The sequence below is a fragment of the Sceloporus occidentalis genome, unplaced genomic scaffold (assembly GCF_023333645.1).
Source record: "Sceloporus occidentalis isolate IW3139 unplaced genomic scaffold, rSceOcc1.0.p SCAF_9, whole genome shotgun sequence".
NCBI lineage: Eukaryota > Metazoa > Chordata > Lepidosauria > Squamata > Phrynosomatidae > Sceloporus > Sceloporus occidentalis.
The window spans coordinates 2,887,722-2,904,668 of NW_028316989.1; the positions used below are offsets into that span (position 1 = coordinate 2,887,722).

A 16,947-nucleotide genomic window follows, 5' to 3' on the forward strand; every position below is an offset into this window, starting at 1 on the left:
GCCCCATATTTTGGACTTCAGTTCCCAGAATCCTTGACCAAAAAGGTCTGGAGGACCAAAGATGCCTTGAATCAAGGGAAGGGAAGAAGAATAATGGGTACGATACAATGCTGCAAGGAGAGCATGGGATATTTCCTTGCTTTGAGTCCCTATATTGGGAGAAAGGCGGGGTATAAACAACAACAACAGCAGCAGCAGCAACAAAAGCAGAGTTTCAGGTCAGTGCTAGCAAATGAAACAATTTATTTAAGAAAAAAAATGGTTACCGATCCGTTAATATTTCCAAAAACTGATTTTAACAAGAGCCAAAACACTGTTACAAGTTAGAAAAAAGGAAACACTCTCCCCTTTCCCCCAGGTTTTATTTATACACTTAAAGTATTAACCAGACTCTAGAGAGGAGAGGATACGGAAATCAGCAAAGAGGAGGAATGGGAGAATAACCCACCTGAAAACCCTGATCCGCTATTGGCATCCCTTGTATTGCTCTAGTCTTAAAAAAGGTCACATATTCCATCCATTAAATGGCCTCATTTGGCAGATCCCTTAATTTCTGGAGCTGGGAAGAGATGGCGACTCCCAAGCAGCAGAGTAACGCTGCCAACATCTATCTACTCGGGTTTATATCCCGAAAGGCCCATTTTTATGGAGGGAGAGGGAGTTCGACAGGAAGCATTGGATTCAGCAGAAGGGACTGACTCAGAAGAGGAGATGATGGTCCATATGTTTTTGCAAGCGCTGCCAGAGAGAGGAATGCTGAACGGAAGAAGTGAACAGTTTAGCAGAGGGGAGAGATGCACTTTGTGAGAAGACAGAGACGAAGCACCATCGGAACATCATTTCTACTCAAGTTGCCTGCTTGCCCTAAAAGGTATATATATATATATATATTCCTTACAAACCGGGAAAGCCATTGATCACCTAATTCACATATCTAACACTCAAAAGGGTTGTAGAGCAAAGGTGGTTGACATTTACTGGTACAGCATACATTTTGCCTGCCACACTTTTATCATACATCGAAAGATGAAGTTTTATCATACATCCAAAGATGCGGCCAAAGCAAGAGTCTCCATTTTATTCAAGATTATGCCAGCTCCCAGCTTAGCATTGAACACAGAAGCCCTTTTGCATTTGCTGAAACTGTTATTGGGACACATTCCAATTCAAGAGGGCATATGTTTCAAGTCCCTTCTTGACCAACAGTGAAAAACCACACCCCGCTTCACAAATCCATCTGCCCAAGCTATGCTGCTGCTTTCTTTCCGAAAAAACAGTGATGCCCAATGTCTGGGGAGGGAGCCACGTTGCCCTCGGGGGACTCCCGGTTGGTCTCATGCTCACGGTCCATGACTGTTCAACTTCTTTTGAGACGCTAGCCACCTAGACGACACACCATCACTGCTTAAGGCTTACCCTAACGACACAAAATGGACACTGGCCAGCTCACGGGGTTTCCGCCCCGTGAAGGAACAGGGTTTTGACAAGTTAGTCCTTGCGACAGATGGCACTGTGGAGTTGGCAGCAGCAAAAAAGGAATGATGCGATAATGGAAGAGGTAGGGGGACTTTCTGGAACAAACAGGTTGGACCCTAGGAAGGAAGGAGAACGCAGTGAACGGGCTTGATCACACAAACTGGCATGCTTTTAAATCACATTCATCCCACTGTCTGAGAGCTGTAGACGAGTTTGAGGAGGGGACATTTTGCTATTGATAGGCTTCTGTAGCAGTGCCCACAGGAGTCTATGCTGAAAGTGACTCAAAGCACTGTTTGCCCACAAACTGCAGCTCAGCATTATGACCATACAATCAAACCTCTCTCTGGCATCCCCTTTCTGCAGAAAGATTAAGAGAAGCAGCGAAAGGTTCTCAGACGCTCACCTTGAGAAGGTTACTCTTTTCTAAAAGGATGGCAAATGCCACAGGAGCTGGGCCTCTTCCAGATTCAGTCCCCATCTGCCTTGCTATTTGAGCCAAGCCAGTGCAATATCCCCTTATATAAAGAGGTGGTAAATATTCCCTTAAGCGCTCTCAGTAAGCCTTTAAGATCTTTTGCTGCATGGAGTTTTGCCAGGCAGAGAACGGCTCCCCTTTTTGTCTTTTGTTCTGCCTCAGCTCATGGAGGCCAAAGCTTTGAAGCCCTTGCTGAGTGGGATTAGAGAACATAACCATTAGGGATTCTTTTACCCTTGTGATAAATAGTTAGATTATAGGGCGATTCCCTCTCCCCAGAAGGAAAGAGATTATCCACCCCTGGTTTAGGCCAAACTGCAATGAAGAAATGAGAAGGTGGGTGGGGGAGAGAAGCAATTAACTGCTATCCAGCAATCCAGAAGTCGCCCGCAGCATTTCCCTGTGGATTTCCCAAGGTGTCAACTCTGTAAATTTGTTCAACATCAAGTACTCTAACTCCACCTTTCCTTAAGTGGTTCTCTGCCAATATCTCAGACAAGAACACTGTGGGAAGGGGCAGCTCTTGACACACCAGCTATACTGGATGGGAAGCAAAGGGCAGGTTATTGCAACAGGCATAGGACCTAAAGGCAGATTTGGAAGCCATGCACTTGACAATGCTTCTCTCTGCTAGTTGCTGTTGTGTGCCTTCAAATTGTTTCTGATTTATGGCGACCCTAAGATGGACCTATCATGGGGTTCTCTTGGCAAGATTTGTTCAGGGGAGCTTTGCCATTCCCTTCCCCTGAGACTGAGAGCATGTGATTTGCTTAAGATGGGTTTCATGGCTGAGCAGGGAGTTGAGCCCCAGTCTCCAGAGTTGTAGTCCAGTGCTCAAACCACTATGCCACTTTGGCTCCTTCTCACTGTCTTTGCTAACCACCACCTTATTATAAACCTTTATAATACTGTAGTAGAATAAAAGCAAAACATTTATAGTTAATGAAGCCACCCAGAAGTTCAGTATCAGTCCACCTTCCTCCAGTTAACACAATTTCACAGTGGCTTGAACACCAATTGCGTAGGCATTCTGTGTCTCTGTGTGTAATTGCTCAGAATCCCTACAAAGCATACTGGTTAACACTAGCAGCTGATAAATGACTCATATCTAATGGACTGTGCCAAACAGATGTGGCTTGTAAGAGAAGAAAATAGTACTTCAGCCACAGAAGATGAGAGACGTAATATGCTACTTTCCTCTTGAGCTTTCAGAGGTTATTTGAGCCTTTGAAACAGTTAGGATGCTTCCAGCATGCCAAAAAATCAGGCACAACACAACTAAAAGGTAAATGCATCACTGGGGAACTCAGGAACAGATAGGATGGGAAGCTGCTTTCATAGTCATGCTCAGAGGAGACCACTGAAATCCAGGAACTGCTTGGGTTAAATTCTTTAGATAGCTGTAGAAATAATGGAGTTTGACATCACTTTAACTGCCATGGCTTCATCCTCCAGAATCCTGGGATTTGTAGTTTTGTGAGGCACCACCACTCTTTGGCAGAGAAGGCTAAAGACCTTGTAAAACTACAAATCCTAGGATGTCTCATAGGACGGAGCTACAGTGGTGTCAAGGTGCATTATTTTTATGGTGTCGATGCACTCAGTGTCTTCCAGTTCAACTCCAAACCATGGGTCAAAACCAAACCATGTAGTTCCTTCCTTCTTCAGGACAAAAATAATAGAACAGGCCAGGGGTATGTGAGTGGTATCAGTGTTTAGAAACAGAAAAAGTCCTTGGCTTTTTCTGTTTGCTATTTTGGAAAACAGTGAGCTTGCTCACACAGTTAGGTGAGAAGATTAAGGATGGTTGTTGCTGTGTTTAAAGCGTACTCCTCCCCCCGAATGTACTAATTACCATCTCTCTGACCCTTTCTATTTGCACAGTGGGGCTAAACAGATATGCCCACTTCCGCTACTCCTTTTTTTTGAACTGGCACTAAATCTATTGGCTTGTGCCAAGAAACATAACTGCATACATGAAAGTTAAAAGAACAGGAGTAGACAATTCTGGCTACTCAAGCAAAGGAAACCTAATCTAAATATAGGCAATTTGCTCAAGCTGGTAAAGAGTTCAGAGCACTTTCTGCATAGTGTCAGCCAGAGCAAATTAGAGTTACTGGAGCATGCTTTCAATACTAAAGAATGTAACTGCACTAATTGGCCCCCTTTGATGAGCTAAGGATAAAACTAAATGTCTAGGTTTGTGGATATCATGTGTCTATGCCAGATGTTTAGGGTCTACGTTTATTTCAACCCAACTAAAAACAGATCTCCAGCAGATATGGTAATGGACTGAAACTTGCAACCCTCCTTACCCATTGGGCTCTCTTGCAAGGATTGCTTGAAGTTGTGGTCCAACGATTTCCGGAGGGCTGCACAATTCCCACCCCACCTTAGATTTTTAACATTACAGGACAAATAAATAGAATGGTTCTGATCCATTCTTTTAAGGAATGCAACTTCAAATGTTGATTCTATACTAAACTAAACACCCACCCAAAAACCCCACTTTGTAAACTGCAGCTTTCGAAACAGTATGGTGGTGGATTTCATTTCCCAAATCTGCCTAGCAATGTTTTTGCTGAGAAAAGCTCAAGGCTTGATGGAGTGATTACATAAACAGCATCTCACACAGGCAGCAGAGGGGGAAAAAGGTTTTCAGTGGGTGTTTTTGTGACAGAGATCTAACATCTACTGTTAAGTATATACTGTACCTCAAATGCCGGGGATTTATCTTCCACTGCTCATGCTTCTGTCTTCATAAATTGTAATTTCAATCTGCACGGCAAGACTGTTAAGAAAAATATGCTGAAGAAGGGCCAACAGGAGGAAAAAAGAACAAGATGGCAGGAAGAATAGATCATACACCATATACATCTGCTTGAAGAGGCAATTCCTGCTTTCCAAGAGTTGGTTCAGAAGTTACCCTCTGAATGAGTGAGCTTATGTGAGTCTCTCTCTGTCTGGAATTCTGATTTAGGGAGTAAATTCATGCCAATCTGTTGCCCCTTAGACAGAGATAAGATTAGGAAGTACCTTGATATATTCCCAGTGTGAGTCTGTAGTGCACTTACCTTCTTCAGGAGTGAATCTCCATGGGACTGAGAGACAGGGACTGGTCCAAGGCCATTCAAGGAGCCCTTGCATCTCCCATCCCCATAAACAATTTTGGAGCAATATCTTTTTACCCCTGGCATTTGCCCATCCTTCAAATAAAGCAATATGCACAACCACAATTATTTTATTTTTGGTAAAACTCAGTGTTTTAATGACTGGAGACATTTCAGTCACAAAGCTATGAATATGTGTATGCACCACATCTCAGATAGAACAAAAACAGTTAGTCCACTCAAAAGGATATCACTCTTAGCCCTCTCTCAATGGGGTCGGTCAGGAGGAGGCCCTGAGGGGCATAGATCTTTTCGTTCTGTTCCTGAATATACTTGGCAATTTTCTTCAGGACCTGGGAAAAGTACACAATAAGACAGTTCACTTGACATTTTTATAACACAACAACAGGCAACTGTTTTGAAATATCTTGTGGTAGTCTTTCCTCCCATTTTATAACTGGGAAAGTCCAAGGTTGGAAGACATCCAGAAGACCCATGCTCCCTCCAGGGAAACCTATGGTGAATAAATCTTTTGCTAATACAAGTATTGACTTTGCTGTTGAACTATTGGCAGTGGATTCTTGAGTGGAGACACCTGCCCTTTGTGTTTATGTAACTCTAAAATGTCATGAATGTTGATATAACCAAATGCGGTTTTATATTGGTTACTGGGCTGGTACTAAGAATTTAATGGCCTATCCACAAACAGTTGGTATTTATTAAAGTTTTAAATAATCAGCACTATTATGATTTACATTCACTTTCCAGGTTATCCATTCCTACTTGAACTGGGTTTAACAAAACCATTAAATCGTGATGATATTGTAAAAAGCAGTGTGTTCAACCTGCTTCACTATACACTTACGGGCTCCATTTTCCAGTGGAAAATGTGAAAAAGGACTCTATACTGAAAAGGGGGGATTTAGGCCAAGATTATCCAGATAATTTACTGAGTGCTAGAGAATTTATCATTCTTTTTTGAAGCTTTACTAAAGGCTTTATTCATTGACAAAAAAACGCATTAAACACAAGTGTGGTCTCTGGAAACTTGTGTTTTTATTCCAAGTCAGGAACAGCAGACTTTGGCCATGTACTTGGTGGTTGGATTTAAATGCTTTCAGCATCCCTTCTCAAAAAAGAGATGATTATAAAAGCACTTTATTGAGAGTCCTCAAAGCAGCAAAGGGACTGGCATCAAATCCAGACTATATAAAAGGTCAGGAACACAGTACTGTGGAAATGTTTTTACCTGGATGACCCAGAGAAGTATTTTATACTGGCTTACAAGAAGAATTGACAATGATCTTTTATTCATGACATGAAATGTCTTGGCCAGACAGTTAGACAGACCTTATAATGCCAGGAGCACAGTGGGTGGAAAAACTCCATCCATCATTTTATGAATGGCATCCTAAAAATTCAGCAGGGAAAAGAAAACCTGTTGGAACAATCCCCAGCAATGCTATTGTGAAATGGAAGAGCAAATGAAGGAATTCCCACATCGAAGAAAGACTTCTCTGCCACTGAACTTAGTAGGGAGCCCACCAGAGAAAGATACATCCACTTTGGGAACACTAGAGAAGAATCCCTGGGCTTGGATGATAATTGAAAAGCAAAGGAGCTTCTTTCAAATATGGCCAGGCAGCTGCACAGTCATAGCTGCCTGCAGATGTCCACATGGTGATATGGTTTATTTGCCACTGGCCTGTGTTAAGAGGCAGGTCAGAAGCATAATGCAATGCTTTTAAAAATGCAAGGAGAAAGGCTTAAGGCAAAAACCACAGGAAAGGCAGGAGTGATAAAAGGAGCTTATTCAAACCCTCCAAGGTTTCAAAAAGACCAGCTATCAATAGATGTGGATAACATAGCAGTCCTCTTTTGAGTGCGCAGGCCTAGGTCAGAAAGAGACATGAAGACGAAAAAAATAGGAGCCCCCCCAGCCCTTTTTCTCTTGGAAAAACTGAAACAACAAATTATGGAATAATTTATTTTAGAATGAATATTTTCATGATGTTCTATTATATTCTCGCAAACAAGCTTGTAAAATGTCTAGTCTTGGATCCTTTTTCTAAATTCTTTTATGAGAATGAGTGTTTATGTTGCTTGGTACAATGGAGGAGACAAATTAATTTTGATTTACTAATGTTCATGGTTTCTCATATTTTTATTGCCCCTCCTCGCAAAGTCCTTAAACTCTTAAAAACAAAGAGGTTCCTTATAGTTTAGGGATTCTTTATAGATCTGGCCCTTGTAGCTCCTGGGTAATTTGTAATTACTTCCTAAAAAATTAGTTTTGTTACATCTCTACAATGGATACTTTCCAGTTCCACTGAACTTTGTATTGTAGAATTAGGAATTAGGTCAAGTGAATGTTATCTTCCTTAAATGAACAACAAAAACAAAAACGAAACACTCCAGGGTTTAAATTACTGATGTTCAACCAGGATTTTAATAAAATGTGGTCGGAAGAGGAATTCAATAACGCACTACTTTAGCGCAAGGCAGATGTCCTTTTTGGATACATTACTCACAGAACAACATTCCTATGGGGGGGGGGGGGGATAATAATCTAGCTCTCCTTAACTATTCCCCTTCTCCAACCTGCAAACTCTTCCTCACACAAAACAGTCGGAGCACTTTTACACTGGTATGTTGTTTGCTAATGCTCCAAGCTCTGCAAGCCAGGCAGCAAAGGGAAATATCCACACCCTCTTTCAATATGCCCTCTTAAATATTATGTAAGATAAAATGCTTTATGTACATTTCTAAGGTCAAGCTCTCCCTGTGGTAGCTCACTTCCCTCTGGACTCTCCCAATGCAGACTGGAGATAGGGATCCACTTGATGGAATATTCCTCCATCCATCCATATGAAACAGTCTTCACAGATTAATCACTGGGAAGAACAGATCTCGCCAAGCCTTCTTCCTGACACACCAATTTTTCTGCATGCAGGAGATTTGTTTGTTCATGTGGAAACATACTCTCAAGTCAGACTAAATACCATGGCTCAGGATTCTAGGACTGTAATCCAAAAAGAGAAATTTTTCCAAGCTCTGGCTGATAACTAGGCTAATGTCATCTACTATTAGAGTAAGAAAAGAAGCCTTGTTAACAGGGAGCTAGATTGGAGGGGAAAGTTTTGACTCTTTGCTGCGATACGTTAACACGGCTATTCCTTTCTTTCTACCGCTGACAATTCCAGTTTACACACGCTGCCCTGTTCCTTCTGAAGAGGGCAAAAGAAACCAACTTACCTTCTCATAGTGTGTCTCCATGCACAGAAATATAGTGTACGCAGTCAAGCAGGCCAAACACCCCTCGAGGTATGACTGGCTCCCAAGCTTCTCTGCTTCTGCATAAAGATTGTTTAGTGTTCGTACCGTTTCTTCAAACTGCTGCCTGTCAAGCTGGAAAAAGGAACACAGGTTGAAATAAATACACTCAGCCTAGCTCAGGTGTCTACTTGCTCTTTTGGTGATGGTTCGAGATATTTTTAGGGCAATCCTATGTACGTCCATTAAAAATTACACTCCATCAAGTTCAATAAAATTGACTCCCAGCTATTTTTGCTTAAGACTGGAGCCTTACTCTCAGCTGGGAAGGTTAATAAGTTCAGTTCTTGTTTCCAGAGCTAAATGTTTCATAGGCACAAATTAAAAGTTTTCAAAGAAGTAGCTATATGATTTGCTGAGCCTGCATAGGGTAGTGGTTTGAGTATAGGCTAGGACTCTGGGAGACCAGGGTTCAAATTTCAGCTCAGCTACAAAGACCCACTGGGTGACCCCAGGGAAGTAATATTCTCTCAGAGGAAGGCCTGGAGATTCCTAGAGACGTGTTCTCTTAGGTAAAAAGAATAGTGCTTTTAAAGTTGCATCCCCCCCATTCATGGGGGGTTCTTTGCCCCTAACCCCAGAAAATGTGGAAGGACCACTGTCTACTGACCCTCACAAAGTTACTCACCTCTGCCTTAATGGCTCAGCAGATCCTTACACCAAAATGTCTCAAAAGACCATTCTGCTATTGTGCCAACTGCTTAAGAGTATGTTCTATTGTGTGATTTCCAATACTAAGAAATGTGGAGTGGTTGCACTGCCACATACCATTTTTGTATGACTGATGGGACTCAACCCTGTAAGCTGTTATGCATCTCCATGATCCCCACACTTGAAATGAAGCAGCTGAATGAGCATCTCAATCATTTGGTATACAACCAGAATCTATTCTGATGTCCAAACATCAAACTCTGGCAGACAGGCAACGCTTCAGTTGTTTTAGTCACACTTTGTAATGAAGAGACTCCCACACATGTATGACACCAGAACTCAGCTGCTTTGAATTGCCTGGGGTTGAGTGTTCAGCAGGATCTACTAGTTTACCAAACTACAAACAGGATGTGACAATGGTCACTGATGACAGAGATATTCAAGACCTGTTCACATCTGAGAGCTATAGCTCACTTCTGTGCTAGCATCTTACACCTAAGGAAAGGCTGATATTCCCAGTAACCACTAATATGAGCCCAGTCTATTGACACTTCATTTTCTAGGTTAGGGACAGACAGCTTAAGGCCACAGGCCAAATCTAGTCAACAATTCCAATACAGGCCCAGACTATCTTAAAGCCCATGTAACAACAACGACATTTATTTCTCTCTCTCTCTCTCTCTTGAGAGTTGCAACCTAGTCCTAGCTGACTGAAGTACATATCCACCTGAATACCTGATTGTATGATGCGAACTCTGCCCTGGGATTTGTAGTTTTACAAGGCTTTGGGCTTTCTCTGCCAGAGAGTCCTGGTGCCTCACAAAAGTACAAATCCCAGGAGTCTGTAAGACTCTGACTTATGATGACTCCATCGTAGGGGTTTCTTGGCAAGATTTCATCAGAGGTGATTTGCTATTGTTTTCCTCGAAGGCTGAGAAGGTGTAACTTGCCCAATATCAGCCAATGGTTTCCACAGCTGGATAGGAATTTGAACCTTGGTTATCTGAAGTTCTGATCAGCACTAAAACCACTACACTGGCATACCTACACAAGTTGTATACTTTTCTTTATTATTTCAGCCCCAAAGGTTATCAGAGTGGCTTAAAATTATTAAAATTATTTGTTTCCAAACCAGACATAAAAAGCTGGTAAATCTGCACCAACTTTGGAGGGAATGTATGGGATCGTCTCACTTAACATATAGGCTTTATGGCCTATGAAATTCGTTTTCACACAAGCGGTGTGCTTGGCAGCAGACTGGGAGAGGCTTGCGTTCTCAAGGGCGACTGAGGGCTGCTATACAATGTGAGGCACATTTGAGCACCCAGATAGGCGGGCATTCTTCACAACAGTTGAACAGAACAAAGATTAACAACGGTTAATGATTCTTCTGAGCAGCACTGGGTACTAGAGTGAGTATTGAATACTTCAATAGTTCATATGACCTACTTGTGTGTCAATGGCCTTGCTTTACAGACCAGAGACAAGGATGGAAGCCAGTCACATGCTTTGCAAAAGCAATCAGCAGTTCCAATTCTATCTGATTCAACTAGTTACTCAAGACCAGAAACATCACATCAGATAAGAACTATATATCCAGAGCAGTTTACAGAGGGAGAGTGCTTGATGCCCCATTTCCAAAGACAGATAGGGAAAAGAAACATCAACAATTTAAGATATGCAGATGACACTATACTATTATCAGAAAGCATCACAGACTTGGAACGATTACCAAAGGAAGTTGAAGAAGAAAGTAAAAAGGCAGGCTTACTGTTGAACATGAAGAAAACAAAAATAATGACAACAGAAGATTTACATAAATCCAACTGAGATAATGAGGAGACTGAAATAGTTAAACATTGACCAGAATGGTGACTTCAGTCAATGAAAGAACTGGACAAAATCATTAAAGCGTAAAATTAAACAAATGAATACTGAATTGTCCAAGCCATTGTATTCCCCATTACCGTGTATGGATGTAATAGTTGGACAGTGAAGAAAGCAGACAGGTAGATAATCAACACATATCATCACTGGAGAAGAGTAATGATACCATGGATGGCCAAAACTACAAACAGATCAAAGCTGAGCTCTCCTTGGAAGACAAGATGCTCAAACTGAGGCTGTCGTACTTTGGAAACATCATGAGAAGGGATAACTCATTGGAAAAGACTAATAATGCTAGGGAAAGTGAAGGGTAGCAGAAGGGGAGGAAGGCCACATCCCAGAAGGCTAGACTCTATAAGGGAGGTCATAGGCCTGTATCTGCAAGACCTGAGTAGAGAGGCTGAGAATAGGGGTCATGATGTCTCATTCACAAGGTCTCCATGAATCAAAGTCAACTCAAAAGCAGCTAACAACAACAACAAACCTTCTCCTGCAGAAGACAGTTACTGCATCTTCATTTATGTCCCTTGGCTTAAAAAACCCACAACTTCAAAGCCAAACCATCTCTTTAGCATCCAGAAGAAAGCTGCAATCTTAGAAGCTCCCATCACTGTTAATACTGTGTAACTCAGTTCTCTCCCTCACAGTGCCTTAATGCAATGGCAAAAGAGGAAAACTATTCAGTGCTTACCCGATTCTCGAGCTCTGGAGGGAATTTGGTCTGGAACTGGCACTTGGTGCCGCTGCTGTAATCCCGCTGGACAAACACCTTGCTGGCAACAGGCGGCTGCTGGGGCCTCATCTCGCAGTTCAAATTGGCCCGTCTGGAGATGGGAGAGGAAAAGAATACGCAAAGGGACAGAGGATCCTTATGTGGACTTGACAAACACATCCTCTTTCCCATGGATGCATTCCGAACCCTATCATACAATGCCTCCCTCAAGCAGGGCTGGGGAAAAAACCCCACTTCTAAAGTCAGTTTGTTTGCATTAATGTGTAGGACTACACCAATACAGGTCCAAATCAGAACATTTAAGCTGCAAAACGCAGTTCAGATGTTATTACAACTAGCTCAAATAATAATAGTCCCTTGAAATCAAGTTGTTTTGGTTGAATGTACAGTAATTGAAGGATTTGTTTCTGAGTGACATTTCTTACACTATAAAATAAAGGGATTAAAAAGAAGCAACTGAGACTGAATACTGGTCTAGCAATGCACAACTGCCGATAAACTTCATGCTTAAATTCAGACAGACATAGCTGTTCCAGTAACAGGGTTGGAAAATAGTCATAATAGGCAGACTTGCCAGCCAACCCTGCTATGCCCCCCACAAACTGATCTGTCATTCCTTCGCCATCCATTTAGCCTTTTAATCATCTTGAGTTTCCTCTACTCTTCCATTTCAAACTGCCACCCAGGGTGCCACAGAGGGAGGGCAGGCTGCGTTTTCGTCACACATGCTCCTTCCTCAGCAATATGTCTCTTTGACCAGGCCACCAGTTGTACACATGGCTGATTAACATTATGGACAATTAAAGAGGTCTATGTAGTTGAGATGCATACTGAAGGCAGAAGTAGTCACTTTGCTTAAAAAGGATAACCATTAGACTCGCACCATAACATTACAACAACTTTTATGGCATTCAGATAGCCAGAAAGTGATCTTTATACACAATGCATCTTGAAACCTCATCTTGAATGTACCCAAGGACAGGGCTTGAGCCTTGCTTCAAAACATCACTTTCGTGACTGCAACTGCCAGAATCCCATTGCGCATGCTGGCTGGGGGATTCTGGGATCTGTACCATCAAAGGAACGTTCCCAACTTCTGGTTAAGGACCACACCTTCTCCTCTAAGCTTTCTCTGTCCTTCCTTGCAACCCAGCACCCTACAATTTGAACCAGGAGGGCTGTCATTCAAAGAGGTTTCTTTTCCATCTCTATAAGGCCCTTTGCACTGTCTCTGAGCTTTTAAGCGTGTTGGCAGGGTTGTGTCCACTTCAAGATTTTTGTTGTGAGCTTAATGTAAGTTTTCAACACGTTTTATCCTTAGAGTTTAAAAATATCCTTGAGTACTACTGTGTAAAGGGTGAGGCAAATTCCAGGTTGATATGATTAGTTCTTAAACTGCTGAATAATAGAAGATAGGGAGCCACAGATTTTTATAGTTTTTTGTGGGTTTTGGGGGCTCTGTGTCCATGTTCTAGAAGAGTTTCTTCCTGACGTTTCGCCAGCATCTGTGGCTGGCATCTTCAGAGAAAGATGCTGGCGAAACGTCAGGAAGAAACTCTTCTAGAACATGGACACAGAGCCCAAAAACCCCACAAAAAACCATGGATGCCAGCCATGGAAGCCGCCGACTTCACATCAAGCCACAGATTGCTTTAAAAGTGGCTATACATTGTCTAGTTGCTATAAAACTTAGGAGACAAGTAATGAAGGACCTCAGTGAATAGTCAATCTATTTTAATTACTGTTTTACCTGCATTTGCTAAGTAAGTTCAGTGTTTTAAATATGTTTGCATTAGAGCCGTCTCACTTCAAAAGTGGCCAGAAGGTACACAACAACGATGCTGTAAATATGATTTTGTTGTTTATGTGCATTCTGGTCTGATGACTGAAATTAATTTGTTAATTCATTCACTGCGCAAAGGATGCTTGTGAATGGAAATTATATTAACCTCAGTCCGGTGAATACAACAGAACCTCTTCTCCCCTTTTCCAACTCAAACACCTCTCCTTTCAAGCCGCAGTTTCACAGAAAGCATTCAAGAGGAGTGAAGCCATCATGAAAGTAAGCTGCAAGCCAGCAAGCACCCATTTCAAATCTTTTCTCAGCCACACACTTAAGGCAGGCACTTCTGATCTCAGGGCTACCTCTGCAACCTGGGGATAATAACAACAAAGATACTACAGCAGCACCATACTCATTACATAAATCCATTACTAAAAAGAACACAACGCATGCAAAGTCCTTTAGAACCATATACATATTTAGTATTTACTTAATAAGTGGCATTATCATCATCATCATCATCTATTTTACAGGACTGTAGGAAGAGCAAATTAACAAACGAGGAGCATCTGGAAAGACTAGAGACATGCAAAGTACTATAGTCACTTATTTGTTGATACTTGCATTTGCATCCTCCCTTTCCACCATGAACATGATGAGTCCAAAACACACTGCAGAAATAGTACACTCCTCCCTCCACATTTGCGGCTTTGATTATTCATGGATTTGATTTATATGTTCTTCTCTAGGAATATTTAGGTCCTCTGGCTTTACTCTATGGTCAACTTTAACCAAAAGCCGCACCGAAGGACCTAGAGATTCCTAGAGAGAAGACGCCACTAGGCTTTTGGAGCTCCTCCAATGCAATTCTATGGTCAATGTCTGGCAGATATTGACCACAGAGTTGTACCTAGAGATTCCTAGAGAGGGCCCCTGCAAAACTACAACCCCCAGAATCCTCTAGATCACAGTGACTCACAGAATCGTAGAGTTGGAAGAGACTTCCAAGGGCCATCTGGTCCAACCCCATTCTGCCATGCAGGAACTCTCAATCGAGGCACCCCCCAAAGAAGGAGACTCCAATACACCCCCCCCCCCAAACTTTGGTCTCCTATGCCTTTGGGGCCTGAAACTCCCAGAAGCCCCAGCCAGCTTGACTAATAGTGAGGAATTCTGGGAAATGGAGTCCAAAACCCCCCTGAAAGGCCCAGAATTTGGGAATCACTGGGTGCCACCCCAAGACCCACAACCACAATGGCCTCCCAGGACCCTCTTCTCCCCCCCAAAATAAATGAAGCCCTCCAACCCTCCTAGACTCCCCTTTTGACTACCAGCCCCTCACCCATTTCACCTCCCCATTCCCCACAAAACAAAGCTTTGTGTGCATATATCCCCCTCCACACTCCACTAAGACCCCCAGATTCCCCTTCCCCCCATTCAGCAAAGCCTTGTGGCCACCCCTTCCTCCTCCATTTTGAGCCCCACAAAAGACCCTGCCTCCCAACAAACATGGCTTCCTGGGGCCCTTCCCAGCCCCACTGCCACCCACCCCTCAAGGGACACAGCCAGAGTCCCTGCTCCAGCTTCTCCTCCTTCCTCCTCCTCTGTGTCCAGCTCCTGTCGTAAAAGTCCAACGCCTTCACTTACGGCTGCCGTAAAAAGAACCCTCCCTTGTTGACGTCAGAAAGAGGCGGAGCCGAGGTTTCTCTATTCGTTCCTAGCTCTGTGGTGCGCACCACAGAGCTAGGAACGTATAGAGAAGCCTCTGACTATCTAAAGTTGCACAGCTTTTGTGTCTCCCACACAACTTTCTCCTTCTTGCCATGGCTGTCCTTTGAGGCTGAGGAAGTGTATTTGACGACATGCCCAAAGTTAGCCATAGGGGAACCCATTGAAACCTGAGGCAAGTCACACTCTCTCAGCCTCACAAGGTGGCCATGGCAAAGACCCCTCTGAGGAAACCTTGCCAAAAACAAACAAACAAACAAACAAACAACAACACAAAGCTATGATAACATCAACAATCCTTTGGAAGCACACAAGGGCAAAGTCACACTCTCTCAGCCTCAGAGAACTATTTGTGTCCGAAATGAAACGCTTCCCAATATTGTGACAGATATTTTTGTCCTGTGGATTTTAATGGACGCTTCCCAGTTTTTGCAAAACAACCTTCCCCTGCTCCACCTTTCTGTCTCATATACAAACAGACATGTACACACACACACACACACACACACACATGCACACCACCACATCATTAGAAATAAAAGAGCCATGCTCCAGGAAATGGTTGCAGCATGAGTCAAAAGCGAGTCAGTCCAAAACATCTGTTCCCTTTCAATGAATGCCCAAATGGAAATGCACATGGTTCTCCCTGGCAAGAGCTTAATCAGGGAGAGCAGATGTTGGAGGAACAGGTAGGCAGGCAAAGGCTGCTGGCCTGGCTTCGAAAAGGACTTCCAGACTCGTGAACAAACTAGGCCTTTTCTGCCGACGGAAAGTCAGGAGTGGATGAGATGGAAAAGGCCGAACACGAGAATCCATCCATTCACAAATGAGTAAAATGCACACACAGACACGCAGAGAGAGACAAATACATGTACATATACACACACAAACACACACATAAACATGTACACACACACACACACACACACATGCATGTGTCTGTTCCAACTCTATGATTCTATGATTCTCTATATATGTTTATATGTGTGTGTATACTCACACACCTGTATATAAGCAGACACAAACATACACACACACACACATCATCTACAGGGTCGCCATGAGTCAGATCAACTCGAGGGTGGACAACAACAGCAAAATATATAAACAAACACACACACACATACACACACACACACATATATATAGACATGTACACAAACATGTATACATATATACAAACACACACACACATATATACAAACACGTGCACACAAACTTATATACAGTATAAATACACACACACACACACACAAACATATATACACACATACATACCAACACGCACACACACTCATATGGATATATATAAATATACAGGCACACCCATATATATATTTACGCGCGCACACACACACACACATATATACACACACATACATATATATGTATATATGGATCTCCTTCTTTTCTTGCAAAGATGCTGGGAAACTGATTCCTCCTGAAAGCATCTCTAGATGGTGCTCTTTCCCTTTGAATCCCACTTTATGGTCAAGTGCCCCCATAAAGTCCTCCTCCATTTCATTGCAATCTGTGCCCTTTTAGAAACCATGCTTTTAAAGCCTGCCTCCAATGCTTGGGTGATGATTTATGCAATTCCTCCTCCTCCGCCGGATGCCGTTTCCTGAGCATTGGATTATGACTCTGGTATAGTTTTGGATCATGATTCTGGAACAAGACCAGGGATCAAATCCTGTCTTGGCCATAGAAACCCATTGGGTGACCGTGGGCAAAGTCACACACTCTCAGCCTCAGAGGATGGCAATGC

At 42.7% G+C, this 16,947-nt stretch overlaps 1 protein-coding gene across 4 annotated transcripts; it reads right to left on the reverse strand.

Moving 5' to 3' along the window:
• Positions 1–223: 223 nt before the first annotated feature.
• On the reverse strand, positions 224–15,086 carry GOLGA7 (golgin A7). 4 transcript variants are annotated; one of them, XM_089539067.1, is made up of 7 exons: positions 15,001–15,086; positions 13,618–13,822; positions 11,627–11,759; positions 8,320–8,472; positions 5,314–5,417; positions 4,669–4,730; positions 224–1,592 (listed from the first exon to the last, which is right to left on the reverse strand). In XM_089539067.1, exons 3-6 carry the CDS (start codon positions 11,735–11,737, stop codon positions 4,685–4,687), a joined length of 414 nt encoding a protein of 137 aa, XP_089395193.1. In that variant the 5' UTR covers positions 11,738–11,759; positions 13,618–13,822; positions 15,001–15,086; the 3' UTR covers positions 224–1,592; positions 4,669–4,684. The 4 variants fall into 4 exon arrangements, with proteins under 4 accessions (XP_089395193.1, XP_089395191.1, XP_089395192.1 ...); XM_089539065.1 differs by lacking the exons at positions 13,618–13,822; positions 15,001–15,086 and adding exons at positions 14,076–14,263; positions 14,362–14,701; XM_089539066.1 differs by lacking the exon at positions 13,618–13,822 and having other exon boundaries at positions 15,001–15,084.
• Between the last annotated feature and the right edge of the window lie 1,861 nt (positions 15,087–16,947).

What these genes read in the sequence shown, in the direction of transcription:
- GOLGA7 (XM_089539065.1), bottom strand. Translation starts at nt 14,173, where the DNA reads ATGAATAATCAAAGCCGCAAATGTGGAGGGAGGAGTGTACTATTTCTG. An exon ending in TGGAAAGGGAGGATGCAAAT is followed by an intron (nt 11,760 to 14,075) that starts GCAAGTATCAAC and finishes TCCCATCTCCAG; the next exon opens with ACGGGCCAATTTGAACTGCG. An exon ending in TGGAGACACACTATGAGAAG is followed by an intron (nt 5,418 to 8,319) that starts GTAAGTTGGTTT and finishes TACTTTTCCCAG; the next exon opens with GTCCTGAAGAAAATTGCCAA.